This window comes from Panthera tigris, chromosome D2 (assembly GCF_018350195.1).
Source record: "Panthera tigris isolate Pti1 chromosome D2, P.tigris_Pti1_mat1.1, whole genome shotgun sequence".
NCBI classification, from domain to species: domain Eukaryota; kingdom Metazoa; phylum Chordata; class Mammalia; order Carnivora; family Felidae; genus Panthera; species Panthera tigris.
The window spans coordinates 61,266,393-61,281,417 of NC_056670.1; the positions used below are offsets into that span (position 1 = coordinate 61,266,393).

The 15,025-nt window shown below is 40.2% G+C and overlaps 1 protein-coding gene across 8 annotated transcripts in view; it reads right to left on the reverse strand.

Moving 5' to 3' along the window:
• The window catches only part of STN1 (STN1 subunit of CST complex), a 45,902-nt gene that overhangs the window by 15,193 nt on the left and 15,684 nt on the right, over nucleotides 1–15,025 (reverse strand). For 5 of the 8 annotated variants that reach the window (XM_042960970.1, XM_042960969.1, XM_042960971.1 and 2 more), the window contains exons 5-8: nucleotides 11,578–11,751; nucleotides 10,699–10,813; nucleotides 6,806–6,980; nucleotides 909–1,031 (exon numbers count right to left, since the gene is read on the reverse strand). In XM_042960970.1, coding sequence (XP_042816904.1) covers nucleotides 909–1,031; nucleotides 6,806–6,980; nucleotides 10,699–10,813; nucleotides 11,578–11,751 — 587 coding nt within the window. The remainder of the gene's footprint in view (nucleotides 1–908; nucleotides 1,032–6,805; nucleotides 6,981–10,698; nucleotides 10,814–11,577; nucleotides 11,752–15,025) is intronic. The other 3 variants (XM_007080303.3, XM_042960973.1, XM_042960972.1) reach the window with 3 other exon arrangements.

A 15,025-nucleotide genomic window follows, 5' to 3' on the forward strand; every position in this document is an offset into this window, starting at 1 on the left:
GAATCTTACCAAAATGCTTACATGAATTCACAAAGAGAGTTATGCAAAAATAGCAACAGCAACACTATCTGTGAGAACAAAAGTTAGAATCAACATAAATGTCCATCAGAAAGAAGTGGCTAAAAGTGTATGGCAAGTACCCAGAATATGGAATACCACGCAAGGTCAAAAAAATTGAGAAGTACTAACATGGAAAGATACCTGTGGTGTGCTATTTTGGTACCCCCAAAACTTGCCAGGAAATATTTATTTATTTAAAGTTTTTATTTATTTATTTTGAGAGAGGCAGTGCAAGTGGTGAAGGGGCAGAGAGAGAGGGAGAGAGAATCCCCAGCAGGCTCCATGCTGCCAGCGCAGAGCTTGATGTGGGGCTTGAACTCATGAAACTGTGAGATCATGACCTGAGCTGAAACCGAGTCAGATGCTTAACAGAGTGAGCCACCCAGGCTCCCTGCCAGGCATTATTTAGAGCAGTGGTTCTCAACTGTTCCAGGGGACCCCTGGTGATGTCCTGTGATGTTTTAAGTTGTCATACCTGGTGGGGGGAGTGGGCTGCTACTGCTCTCTAGGGAATGAAGGCCAGGATGCTGTCAAACATCCTACAGTGCAAAGGAAAGCCACCTACAGCAAAGAACCATCTGGCCCAAACAGTGTTAATGCTGAGAAGTCTGATCCATAGGATAATCACAAAAAAAGGCACAGAAGCATCTATAGATGTACATGTGTAAATGCACAGACAAGTGTCTACAAGGACAAATGGCACCTTAGATGAGGCTGACCTTTGCTCCTCATTTTACATACCTCCTTAATGATTTTTAAAAACAGTAAATAGGAATTCTAGGTATTCTTAAGGAATGAATACAGTTGTGATTGAAGGTAGGAAGGAAAAAAAGTTGCAAGTCTCTTACATAGTATAGGTTATCAAAACCATCATCTTTCTGGAAAACAAATCCTTTTTCCTGCAGCAGCTGTATAGCATTCTTAAATATACTATGAATTGCCTTGGAAGTGGTTTCATTCTTAACATCCACCTGTAGGAAGAAGAAAAAGAAAAAGAAGAAAAGAGGTAAGTCCCATCTTACAGCATCTAAGAGTAACTCCCTGGACCAGCTGGTTTATGGATTCACCCAACAGGCTTTTAATCTGCTGAGTCAAAAAGATCCAGGTATGTGGCCTAGCAGGATGGTGACATTTAAGGAGGCCTGGGAAGTTTGCTCAGGCAGGATCATGCTTGATAACTGTTCCATACTTTGGTTGTGGGTTTGTTTTTTTTTAATTTAATTCTACAATATGAAATGGAAAATCAAAAAGATAATACTTAAATTTAAGTATGTGGTTTATATGTCTTGAACATTTAAAATTACTTCTATTCCCATGTGGGTTTTGATAGAACTGTTTCCTAAACAAAAAGATAATCTCTGATTTTATTTTTTTAATTCAGATCCAAAGCATTATATACATATTAGGTCAGTTTTTTCATTAAAATTATGGCTATATGTAATCTCTTCCTAAGGACTTCAGGGAATTTTACACATATTAAAATAAGTTGGGGATTCCAGGATATAAAAAGTATTAAGTAGTCTATTTAATGTTTATTTTTTTTAATTTTTATTTTATTTTTGAGAGAGTGCAAGCAGGGCAGGGGCAGAGAGAGGAGACAGAGGATCCAAAGCAGGTTCTGTGCTGACAGCAGCGAGCTCGATGTGAGGCCTGAACTCAGGAATCCTGAGATCATGACCTGAGCCAAAATTGGGTGCTCAACCAAGCCACCCAGGTGCCCCTCCAACTTAATTTTAAAGAGAGGCAAATAGCTATGTGGAGACCTGTCTGTCAAAGGCGGGTCCATGGGGCTAAAGGCAGAGGGGGTTCTAGACCACATGGAAGGAACCTCGGCTGTTGTCAGTTTTCTATCTCCTCAATTTCAACATTTCTCCTCTTCTCTAAGATACGGGTTTACCCAGACAAATTACCAGGTTCATCCTATGTCTTATTTCCAAGGAAGCTAGGCCTTCAACTGTGTCCCACCATGCCTAACTAGACTGCAAGCTTACCGAGTCAGGGACTTTATTTCAACTTGGCCACCTCCTCCCTGGCACACAACAGATAACTAATAAGATATCTGTGTAATGAATGGGAAATAAATACCCCATTATAGAGGCTGTATCCCTTTTACTATTCCACTGGGGATCTTCAGTCCATTCCTAAAACAAAGTTAAGTGGTGAACAATTGTTCTTCAAGGTACAGATCTATTTTTAACGTGACAGAAATTTGTCAAGATATTTAAAAGATGAGACCACCAAAGACACAAGGCAAAGCTTCTACAAAAGTGTTTAAAGGCAAAGTCCTACCTCTTAAGAAGAATGCTTGTGAAGGCTATCTGGGGCAGTTCCCACAGATGCTAAAGAGAGAACATGCTTGTGATTTGCTGATGACATTTCCTCCAAGTGAATGGAAAGGAAAGAAACCCCCAACGGCCTCGAGCATTCATAACTGCATCCCTAAAGAAACACTCTCTTTCTAGAAGAGGCCTTCTAAAGAGGCACTGTTTTAATCTAAAGGATCCTAGTGATGGTACACAGATATGCTCCCCTGGGCTGAAGAGGACAGTCTAAAATTCTTAATTAATATTCAACAAGCTAGAGCACCTGATCATTAGAATATTAGGGCCTAAAAAGTTAACAAACATTCCAGGTTACAACAGCACCCATTCTCTGAAGGCAGAATAAGGCCAACAGCTATGTGATGACTCCCACGGGCAGAAAATCAATCTGTTAGAATAAACATCTTACCTAGCAATTCTCAGCCATACATCTTTTAATTCAGGGGCGGTGGGGGCGGGGGGGGGGGCTTCAGGCAAAGCTGAGTGCCCTTACTTAGGGGAAGCACCGTCAACCCAAAACAGACTCTCCCACAAAACTTCTACAACTGCTCAATCTTCATAATTCTAAGGAAATTCATCTTCTTCAGTCAATTTACTATAAGGACCCTAAGGGTCGAGTTTATTACGTCTCTTATCAAGATAGAAATAAACTGGAAACTAAAAATGATTGTTACATGGTTACTGCCATCATTAAAAAGGACTCCTGGTTATCCCCAGCCCACACAGAAAGCTTGGTTCCTCCTCCCAGATTTCAGTAAACTCGGGCAGCAGGAAGACATGTGCTAGCACCGTGAGATTAAAAGCACAGTTTCAGCTGTGAAGGAGGAGGACCCAACAGAAAAGGTTCTCTGTAAATATAAACAATATGCGAAGCTTCCTTTCCAAAAACATTTGCCTCGGCTGACCTCAAGACATATCTCCCTACTGGTTATAAAGTCACAGTCTCAAGGGTAAGGCCTCCAATCATCTCTTCTGGCCAGCAGCTTTGCCTGGCCTGGGATTTGTGTCTTTCTTGTCTTTTTCCAAAGAGCAATGACAGGGCTCATCTGATTCAGGAAACCGAAACTGCACAGAGACAAAAACAGTGACTGGTTGACCGTGCTGAGACTTAGCAGGCTTCTCCTAGCCCCAGGTCAGGAACTGGGTGGATCTCTGAAATATATATAGAGTCCTCATTCCCAAACAAACCACATTTATCCAGCTGTCAGAGAAACAATGGTTTTGCAAGGTCTGCTTATCATGTTTCTAGATTTGCTACGAAGGGCCACTATGGAAAAAAAGAAAGGGGGAAAACATTGAAACCCACTCTTCCCTTGCCTCTAAACTATAACACTATCACAATGATTTTTTTGTGAAGCTTTCATCTGTATGACAAGAGAAAAGTGCTGAAGGATCTAGGGTTTCACCATCACTGTAAAGCATCCTTAGTCTCCCAGGCTCTCTTAAACAGAATTCAATTTAATGACACTGACCTCCCCAGAGTCATGTGAAGGAATAATTCATAATTGATGGAAAAATAGTTTGCAAAGACAAAACAAAGTGCCACATTCATTTCTTTTTCAACATACATGACTGGGCAGACACAAGTTTCTGCTCTAAGCATTTTCAAAAAGATATCATGCCAAAAGTTCCCCACGGTTGTTTTGAATGGAGGAGCCCTCAGAGAATCCTCAAGTCTCTCTACAGAAGAGTGGGTTCATGGGAAGAATGTGGTCTTTGCTCGGCTTCAAAGTTTCCTTCAGAACATGCCGACAGAGTGGTCAAAAGTGCTAGGAGGCTGACTTGGCAGGGAGCCTCCTCTAAATGACCAAATGGGAAGAAGGTTAATCTTGCTGTCTGCAGACAGCTGGACAGCCCCAACTGCTTAGAAGCAACAGTGACACAGAACAAAGTGGCCAGTCACGACCCTCTCCACCTGGGTGTTTCCTGAAACACAATACCTCATCTCTGCGAATGAAATTGTGGGTCACCGGGCACACAGCCTGGTGCCAGGAAGAGATAATTAGGTTCACGAACGAAACTGAGAAGCAGTGGTCATGCCTCGGAGGTCAAGATGAGGACCTGTTATCTGTTCCACGAGAATCACGAGGAATAACTTATGTTACCTATCAGAGCTATTCAAGGCAGCCCTGTTGGGATGGCAAAAGATCGGAAAACTTCCATGCCAGAAATGGAGAGAATGGTTAAATGAATTATGGTACATGTAACAAAAGATTATTATAGCGGCAAATCTATATATATGGCTAGGAAAGGATCTGTAAGACATGCTAGACATGGAAAGCTAGGTACAGATTAGTGTTTAGCATGCCACCAGTTGTGTACAAAAAAGGGGATATAACTACTTCTAGTTAACAAATACACAGACTGTCACTGGAAGAATATTCATGATACTAGTAATGATACTTATCCCTGGAGAAAGGGGGTAGGAGGGAGGATGGGAAGGAAACTTACTTTTAACTAGATACTTTCAGGGACTATTTAAATTTTTTTAAAAATTTATTTGAGAGAGAGAGAGAGAGAGAGAGCGCCTGAGCAGGGGAGAGAGGGGCAGAAGGAGAGCGAGAAAGAATCTTAAGCAGGCTCCACACTCAGCACGGAGCCCAACATGGGGCTTGATCCTATGACCCTGGGATCATGACCTGAGCCCAAATCATGAGTCAGACGCTCAACTAACTGAGACACCAGGCGCTCCAGGGACCTTTTAAATTTTTAAAAAACTATTCTTTCCTTCAACCAACACATGATTATTAAGAACTTACTTTATAGGACACCTGGGTGGCTCAGTCTAGGTAAAGCATCCAACTCTTGATTTTGGCTCAGGTCTCATGGTTTGTGAGTTTGAGTCCCACATCAGGCTCTGCGCTGACAGTGTGGAGCCTGCTTAGGTTTCTTTCTCTCCTCTCTCTCTCTCTCTCTCTCTCTCTGCCCCTACCCTGCTCGTGCTCTCTCTCTCAAAATAAATAAACTTTAAAAAAATTAAATAAAAACAAAGAACTTACTTTATGGCAGCCCTATTCTAGGCTATGGTTCTAGAGAGCAAAGAACAAGACAGGCAAGACCTCCACACTTACAGAATTTAAATTCTGGCCGAGGAATAGGCAGGTGCACAAATAAATACCAGTGAGATCCTGAGATATGAAAACAGGGTGATAACATAGTAAGGAAGTAGGTGGCTATCAGAACAAATAGGGAAGACAAGAAGGTGACATTTCCTGGTAAAATCAATAAAATAAGTAAATATAAATTGTGTTACAACAATAAAAAACCTAAGAATTCCAATGAAAGGGAGCCTAAAACAAAAGTTTCAAGTAATAGCAATTCCAAGTGAATAAGTAAACACCAAACAACTTAAGTTCACCTGAAAAAAAGGGACAGCTCTTTCCTGGAGGAGTAGGAAATTTCTGGCATGTTCCTAGAAATTTTTACTTATAAACTAGACTGAATACAACTTGGGTCTTTATTCAAACTCTCAAAACATGACAGGTTAACCTTGTTTTGATGAAGAGAGAACAAGTCATTAAAAACCTTTGTTCAGTTCGAGAATCATCCTGCTGATCAATAAATAATCTTGGAAAGATAATTACCTCTTCTCATTTATTTCCCCCTCATTTGCCTCCTGCTTAGATTAAATCCATCTCAGTGAATACAAAGATCTAAGTACTATGAACCTTAGACTTTTTGTTTTTTCCTACCTAAAGATTAAGTTGACTGAGATTAAGTGAGGAGGGTAAAAGGGCAGGTGCATATTCTCATTTCAAGTTCTGTTCTGTTCCAGAACAGAAACACTGAATAGGGGCGCCTGGGTGGGTCAGTCAGTTGAGCGTCTGACTTCGGCTCAGGTCACGATATCACAGCTCGTGAGTTCAAGCCCCGCGTCGGGCTCTGTGCTGACAGCTCAGAGCCTGGAACCTGCTTCTGTGTCTCCCTCTCTCTCTGCCCCTAACCCACTCAAATTCTGTCTCTGTCTCTCTCAAAAACAAATAAAAATTTTAAAAAAATTAAAAAAAAAAGAAACATTGAATAGAACCATAACCTCTGTTCTCTGCATTTACCCCGTGAATCTTTTTTTTTTAACTTTATTTATTTTGAGAGAGAAAGAGCAAGAGAGAGAGAGAGAGAGAGAGAGAGAGAGAGAGCACATGCACACATGTGAGTAGGGGAGGGGCAGAGAGAGAGTGGGAGAGAGAATCCCAAGCAGGCCCCACATTGTCAGTGCAGAGCCAACCTGGGGCTCAAACCCATGAACCTTGAGATCATGCCGTGAGCTGAAATCAAGAGTTGGACGCTTAACTGACTGAGCCACCCAGACGGTAAGTGCTCCCCTACCCTCTGAGTCTTAATGCCGCAGTCATGTTCCCCCACACCCTTCAGCTGCAGACATGGGACAGGGGACTTGAATTCTCACATGGGCATACTGCACTTACCTGCTCAGAGCAGGAGCTGTGAGTCACAGGCTGCCTGGCCAGGGACAGCAGAGATTCCACAGTTTCCAATTCCTGCTGGTAAAAGGTTTGTACTTTGTTCTCCACGAGGAATTCTTTGGCTTTTTCACTCAGCAAACATGTGAGATTGGCAAGGTCCAGGGCACCTGGATTGCTGCTAGGGGAAAGTTTTTAAAAGCCTTGCAGAGAACTATCACCTTTGTTTCTTTTTGGTGTGCATAAAATAGAAACCCAGCAAGGAAATGCAACGTTATACAGATGTTTGTTTTAGTGGTTGATTGAAGTATAGCTGACCAAGATGCTATATGAATTTAAGGTGTACAACATAGCAATGACCAAGTCTATACTATGCTACATTCACAAGTGTGGCTACCATCTGTCCCCATTATGCTATTACAATACCACTGACTATATTCCCTATGCTGTATCTTTTATCTTCGTGACTTCTTCCATAACCCAAAGCCTGTATCTCCTACTTTTCTTCACCCATTTTGTCCATCCCCCCTGTGAAGGACACTTAGGTTGCTTTCATATCTTGGCTACTATAAATAATGCTGCCATAAACACAGGAGTGCTTATGTCTTTTTTAATTAGTGTTTTTCTTTTCTTTGGGTAAATAGCCAATAGTGGAATTACTGGCTCATATGGTATGTCTATTTTTAATTTTTTTATTTTTAAACTCTTCCCCATTGTATATTCTTGCCTCCTTTGTTATAGATTAATTGAGGATATAAACATGGATTTATTCCTGGGCTCTTTATTCTGTTTCATTGATCTATGTGTCTATTTTTGTGTCAGTATCATACTCTTTTGATTACTACAGCTTTGTAGTGTAACTGGGAATCTGGGATTGCGTTACCTTAAGCTTTGCTCTTTTTTTCTCAATGTTGCTTTGGCTACTTGGGGTCTTTTGTGGTTCAGTACAAATTCTAAGATTACGTGTTCTTTGAAAAATGCTGTTAGCATTTTTATAGGGAATGTGTTGAATCTGTAGATTGCTTTGGGTAGTAGAGACATTATTAACAATATTAATTCTTCCAATCCATGAGCATGGAATATCTTTTCATTTGTTTCATCTTCAATTTCTTTCATCAAAGTTTTATAGTTTCCAGAGTACAGGTCTTTCACCTCCTTGATTAAGTTTATTCCTAGGTATTTTATTCTTTTTGGTGCAATTGAAAATGGAATTGTTTTCTTAATTTTTCTTTCTGCTACTTGGTTATTAGTGTATAAAAATACAACCAATTTCTGTGTATTAACTGTGCATACTGCAACTTTACTGAATTCATTTATCACTTCTAATAATTTGTTTTGGTGGAATCTTTAAAATTTTCTATGTATAGTATCATGTCATCTGCAAATAGTGACAGTTTAACTTTTTCCTTACCATACCAATTTGGATGCCTTTTTTTTTTTCTTGTTTGACTGCTGTGGCTAGAACTTTTCATACTATGTTGAATAAATGTGGCAACAGTGGACTTCTTTGTTCCTGTTCCTGATGTTAGAGGAGAAACTCTATTTTCCACCAATAAGCATGATGTTAGCTGTGGGTTTTTTACTTTACTATACTTTACTATGCTATGTTCCCTCTCAAAGTGTTGTTGAGAGTTTTTATCGTGAATGGATGTTGAATTTTGCCAAATGCTTTTTCTACCTCTAATGAGATGATTATGTGATTTTTATCCTTTGTTGATGTGGTCATGTTGATTGACTTGTGAATATTAAACTATCCTTGCATTCCCAGAATAAATCCCACATGATCATGGTCGAATGATCCTTTTAATGTACTGTTAAGTGCAGTTTGTTAGTTTTTTTTAAGTTCATTTATTTATTTTTGAGAGAGAGAGCAAGCAAGCAGGTGAGGGGCAGAGAGAGAGGGAGAGAGAGAATCTCAAGAAGGCTCTGCACTGTCAGTGTGGAGCCCAATGTGGGGCTTGAACTCATAAACCATGAGATCATGACCTGAGCCAAAATCAAGAATCAGATGCTTGCTTAAGTGACTGAACCATTCAAGCGCCCTGAGTTTGCTAATATTTTGTTGAGGATTGTTGTATGTATGTTCATCACAGATATAGGCCAGTAGTTTTTTGTAGTGTGTCTGGTTTTGGTGTCAGAGTAATGCTGGCCTCATAGGATATATTTGGAAGCTTTCCTTCCTCTTCTGTTCTCTGGCATAGTTTGAGGAGAACAGGTATTAACGCTTTCTTAAATGTTTGGTAGAATTCACCTGTGAATCCATCTGGTCATATACTTCTGTTTGTTGGGAGTTTTTGATTATTGATTCAAATTTGTTACTGGTAATTGGTCTATTCAATAATAATGCTTGTTTTTGACATAAAGGGCAATTCATGCAGTGAGCACTGTGTGGTTGTTTAAAAGGATCAGGCAGGACTACAGGAACTATGATATTCATGAGATTTTGAAAAAAAAATGTCAATCTGCCAAATGGCATATATAATATAGGTATAATCCCATTTTTATAAAAAAGCAAATGAGAACCCATAAAATATATGAGTGAATATTCATGCTTGTATATGCACATAAGAAGAAAGTTTAAAAGGATACACATCAACCTATGCACAGCGGTAACCTCCGGACAATGGTACTGCGGCAGACAGGAAAATGAGGAAACTTTCACTTTTTACTTTTTATGGGTCTGCAGTTTGGGTTGTTTTTTTTTTTTAAAGTTTTATTTATTTATTTTGAGAGAGATCACAAGTGAGGGTGGGGCAAGAGAGAGGAAGGGGGGAGGGGGAGGGAGGGAAGGAGAGAGAGGAAGGGAGAGAGAGGGAGAGAGAGAGAGAGAGAGAGAGAGAGAGAGAGAGAGAATCCCAAGCAGGCTCCATGCTGCCAATGCAGAGCCTGACACGAGACTCAAATTCATGAACCGTCAGATCACAACCAGAGCTGAAACCAAGAGTCAGATGGACATTTAACCAACTGAGCCACTAAGGTGCCCAGTTTTGTTTTTTTTTTTTTATGTAAGGGTTTTTTAAATGTAATATATACGCATGAAAAAAATTAAAGGGTACACAGTGAAAGTCTCCTTTTTATCCTGTTTCAGTTCCCACCCTTAGGCGGCCACTGTTCCTAGTTTTCTGGCTCCCCTCAGGGTTCTTGGATGCACACACTAATGGGTATGAATATATCCTTGCTCCTCCTGGCTCTTTTTCACCCCTGCACAAAAGAGTAAAATCATCCCTGGTTGGAATGATGGGTTTCATTTTTTTATAGTTTTTTGTTATAATGTGCCACAGTATTCTTTTAAAAAAATTTTTTTTAATGTTTATTTATTTTTGAGAGAGAGACAGAATGTGAGTGGGGGGGGGGGGCAGAGCGAGGGGGAGACAGAGAATCTGAAGCATGCTCCAGGCTCCGAGCTGTCAGCATAGAGCCTGACACGGGGCTCAAACTCACGAACCATGAGATCATGACCGGAGCTGAAGTCGGACGCTCAACCGACTGAGCCACCCAGGCGTCCCCACAGTGTAGTGTTCGGATTGTGATGTTTCATTGCCGCTTTCTTTAGGTTTCCTACCTTGGCGCTCATTGAGCTTTACAGTTTTCTGCATACTTGGAAAAACCTCATCAATTATTTCTTCAAATACATTTTCTCTGCTCCCTGTCCTCCTTCTGGGACTCTGATTACACATACATTTTCTCACAACCACCTTAGAATATGTGTACTATTATTATCTTCACTTTGCAGATACGAAAATTAAGGCATATGGCGAGTAAGCAGACTTGCCCAGAGACCCTCAGTGAGTAAGCAGATGGTTCAGGATTTGAACCCAGACCCACCCCAGCATCTGGGGTCCCACTGCTTGGCCTTATTGCCATTGTCACATCTCTAGCAGTGAAAGGCCACAGCTTACCTTTCTTGCTCTAGGGCTGGGCTCTGGAAAGGCTGGTCATAAACTTTCCTGTAGATACTGGGCAGCTCAAGCATCCTTGCAATTTGTATGTTGCACACTGGATCATCCACTTTATCTAACAAGCCATGGGGGAAAATATGCCAGAGAAATTATAATGAGATCAGGTCTTTCCCAAGTCCAAATTGTTGCTAGGTGCCCAGGGGATCTCCTTCCCTATGTGTGCCCAGGGAGCATACATTCTAGATGCACTAAACGATTCCCCCTTATCCTTCGAGAGGGTATGCAATGCACTAAGCATCCCAGGCTTGGCCAGGCTCCTGGCCCAGGCTTGGCCAGGAGCAGACTAGAACCAGGGAAAGTATGTTTGCTTTTTCACTCATCTGTTTCAATGGCAGACAACAGGGGCTAGCCTTGGGATTTCCAAACCAAAATCAACCAGAGCACTGCAAAAGGTATCTCTTAGAGGACGTGGGACGATCATATTTCTCATCAGCTGTTTTCCTTCAAAGTTAATGGACTCAATGGTGTTTCAGAAATCTCCATCATTTTAAGGAATATGAACACTCTGCCCTAAATGGATTGACACTTAGAACTTCAAAGTACTTTATTATGTTACCCAAATAAATTTGCCAGATATATATAATAAATCATTTATTTTCTTCCCCAATTTGTAGTTACCTCTCTTCAAAATAAAGTTAAGAAATGCTGCTTTTGTAAAGAAAGCATGTTATGAAATATAATTTCCCAGAGTTACATTTTTTAATCTGAACTTTTTAGGAGTTTGACTTTTAGCTAATCCAGAGTTTAGTAGCTAACCCACAGTTTACTGGACACACACCCAGAATAACAACCAATGTGGCAGAAATTACTTGAGCTTACAATAAGTAGTGACACGAATTTCTCGTTCTTCTCTGTATGTGTGGATATAACCTCTGATTTGGATAATGTCCCCAATTTCTATCTTTGTTCTCTGCTCAATGGTCTCTTGCAGCTTCTTAAGCTGTGAGGTTAAGTTCAGCTCCCCTATAGTTGGACCACCTGTCGTTAATAGGGCTAGAAGAAAACAGACAAATGCATAACACAATCACTCCGCCACATTTGTGAGGTAGTTTTGGGGAAAGACCAACATATCTATTCATTCTATTTCTGATTAGTTGCTCTACCGCACAAAATCTATGTAACCTTCTGAAGTCCTCTGCTGAATAGAAGGCATAAGTTGTAATTATTCAGAAGTAGGGTGGAAGGAAGGGAGTCTAGAAGGCCTGATAAATCCAAGTGGGTGAGTTCTGGCGTGGCTCCGTTCTCACTCCTACCCCCGCATCGCCAGTGCAGTCAAAGGGCTCTACATGGTCCTGAGCTGAATTCTGTATGAGTTCAGCCGGGCTTGGTGGCAACAGCTCTAAACTCCTTAAAGCATGTTTGCAGACTGGGGTGCCTCAGCCGAAGCATCTGACTTCGGCTCAGGTCATGATCTTGCCATTTGTGAATTTGAGCCATGTGTCGGGCTCTGTGCTGACAGTTTGGAGCTTGGAGTCTTCTTTGGATTCTGTCTCTCTTTCTTCTCTCTGCCCCTACCCCCCCCTCAAAAATAAACATCAAAAAAAAATTTAAAGTGTGCGTGCAGGAAGACAAGTCTGGCATAGAAGGAAGGAAGAAGGCCCGAGAGTCTTCATTTGCAGTTCTGTTTATGGGGAAGGCAAATGTGCCTCAGGCTGATTTCCCACCTAGGTGCTCAACACCCCAATCTCTCACTCTTACCTCTCATCTTTGTTGGGTAACTGGGGTAATCTCTCTCTCTCTCTCTGTCTCTCTCTCTCATACAACTGCATGGTGAAAAGAACCCAATGCACATTCAATTCTAAATACTTTCTATCACTTAAGTTTAATTTCAAATTGTAAGAGTTAAATAATAAGCATAGCCATGAATATTTGGGTACTGTAGGTGCTATTCTAAGGACTTTACAATGGATTAGCACATCTAATCCTCACAACTATACCTATTTACTATTAGCCCCATTTTATAGATGAGGAAACAGAGCCACAGAGGTCAAGCAACTTGCCCAAAGTAAAACAACTAGTTAGCAACCAAGCTGGAGTTTTAACTCCAGGAGTCTCTGACTCTAGTGCCTTCCTGCTATTCTTTATTCTCTGCTGCCTTCTCCTAAGTATACTCACATTTCCCAGTTACAGCTAGTGTGTGTGAACAATTCTGTGTTCTCATTTTCTGCCTGGCATAAGTTTAAATTCACACATATCCACAGAATCCACACAACTCTAGCATTTTAAATTATAATCAAGCATTCTGTCATGTTAATATGCCACAGTTCGTTTAGTCTCATTAAATATTTCATTCTCCCCTCCCTTGTATAATTTTTTATTTTGTTTTTTTTATCGCTAGCACTGGATGGGACCTAGAGGTCAACACTTGGGTAATGGAGTCAGACAGACCTGGCTGAAATCTCAGTTCATTTCTTAACTAGCTGTGGGACCTTGGGCAGGCTGCTTAACCTCACTGTGCCTCAGTTTCCTCAACTATGAAATGGGGATAACAATGGAGTCCACCTCATATACAGAGTTGTTATATATGATCTAAGTTAACCCTTCCATCATGAGCTTAGCACAATTTCAGATCCACAGGAAATATTCTATAAATGTCAACTATTTGTAAAAATGAACAATTAAGCCCTCTAGACAAAATTATATTGTTTTCTTCGGCGTCTTACTGGGAATCACTGGATAGGAAAGTCAAAACAAGGTTAAGTTCGTTACATATTGTCAGAATGTTTGCCAGAAAAAAACAAACCATTCTCTTTTTACAAGGTGTCACCAGCACGCAAGCACATTTGTAGCTCCTATCCTGGCTTCACTTGTTTGGACGTTTAGTACCTTAAAAAAATACATGGTTCCATGATATTTCATTTTGCTTTTAAACTGCCAGACTTTTTGGGACGAGCACTGGGTGTTGTATGGAAACCAATTTGGCAATAAATTTCATATATTTAAAAATAAATAAATAAATAAATAAATAAAATTTTAAAAATAAAAAATAAACTGCCAGACAGGCTATTTTATATATATATACATATATATATATATATATGTATATATATATATATATACACATATGATGATCTACTCTCTGTATTTCTTTATGTACAGAAATCATCTTATACATTCAATGTATTATTCATGTCTTTTGTATACTTTATGTTAACTTCTGAAAAACTGGGGGGGAAGCTTTATCAGTGTGCTGATTATATCCACCCCTCCCCATTCCACTGCTTTTCTATGCTTATTTGACTTTATTTTCCTACATAAAGGCGTGAAAAGATCTTTAGCCTATCCCATTGTCACTGATGATAGTGTTTAGTGCTTTAACAGCTAGGGACTTAGGAGAGCTTAACATATACACCCCCATGTTCACGCAATAAATATATAACTTCATCTCCTTATGCCACGTAAGCTGAAAGACAGGGGTTGCAGTTACCTCTTTCGAAAATATTTTCCTCTATCTGAACCAATAACATTTGCTAAATGCTGAGGTCTTTCCTGCTGTTGTCTTATTTTAGCTCTGTCATATATTAGCGGTCCTATAATGAGTGAACAAATCTCTCTTTTAGCCTGGTGATCACATTTTCTGCTTTTTAATCTAATACAACTTAGAGAACTGTGGCTTTGTAAAGAGCAAAGGCATTACTTTTCTTGTAACACATCGACTCTACCAAGGGAAATGGCAACCTCTAGAGCACAGAGCACTTTGTGTATCCAGTAACCAATACCTAGGAATCTAGACGCAATCAGCATTAATGTTACTTAGCTTACTGGGTTTCTTCAGAAAATACCCCAAGTATTACTTTTTAAAAGGTTATTCCATCTGTGTTCCTATTTCTCAAGCCCTCTTCTACTTGGACTGAATTTAAAACACTTGATAACAAATGCTTCATGCAGCACTGCTGAAATAACCAGACTAACGGCTGGTCTGAGAATGAGGCCCAGCGTTCATTTCAATGGTGAGCTGAATTTCTGAAAGGGCTCACGCTCTGTAATTTAGTGAATGTAATGAGATGGCTGGAGCCTGACAGAATTTCATTTTAAAAAGCCTATTCCATCCTGGAAGATAAACCCCCTCTAAAATTCTAGTATCAAGGCCAAGCTTTCTTAACTTATCTCCAAAGTTAAGTCCAAATGGTGCACTCAACAGGACATTTATAGGAGTTAATATCATATTCTTATATACCTTAACGGGCTGGAACACGATTTTGACTCAGGCTAAATTTTGTTTAAAAAAATTAGTCTTCATTGGCCACTTTCCAGGGGAAAGCTTTTA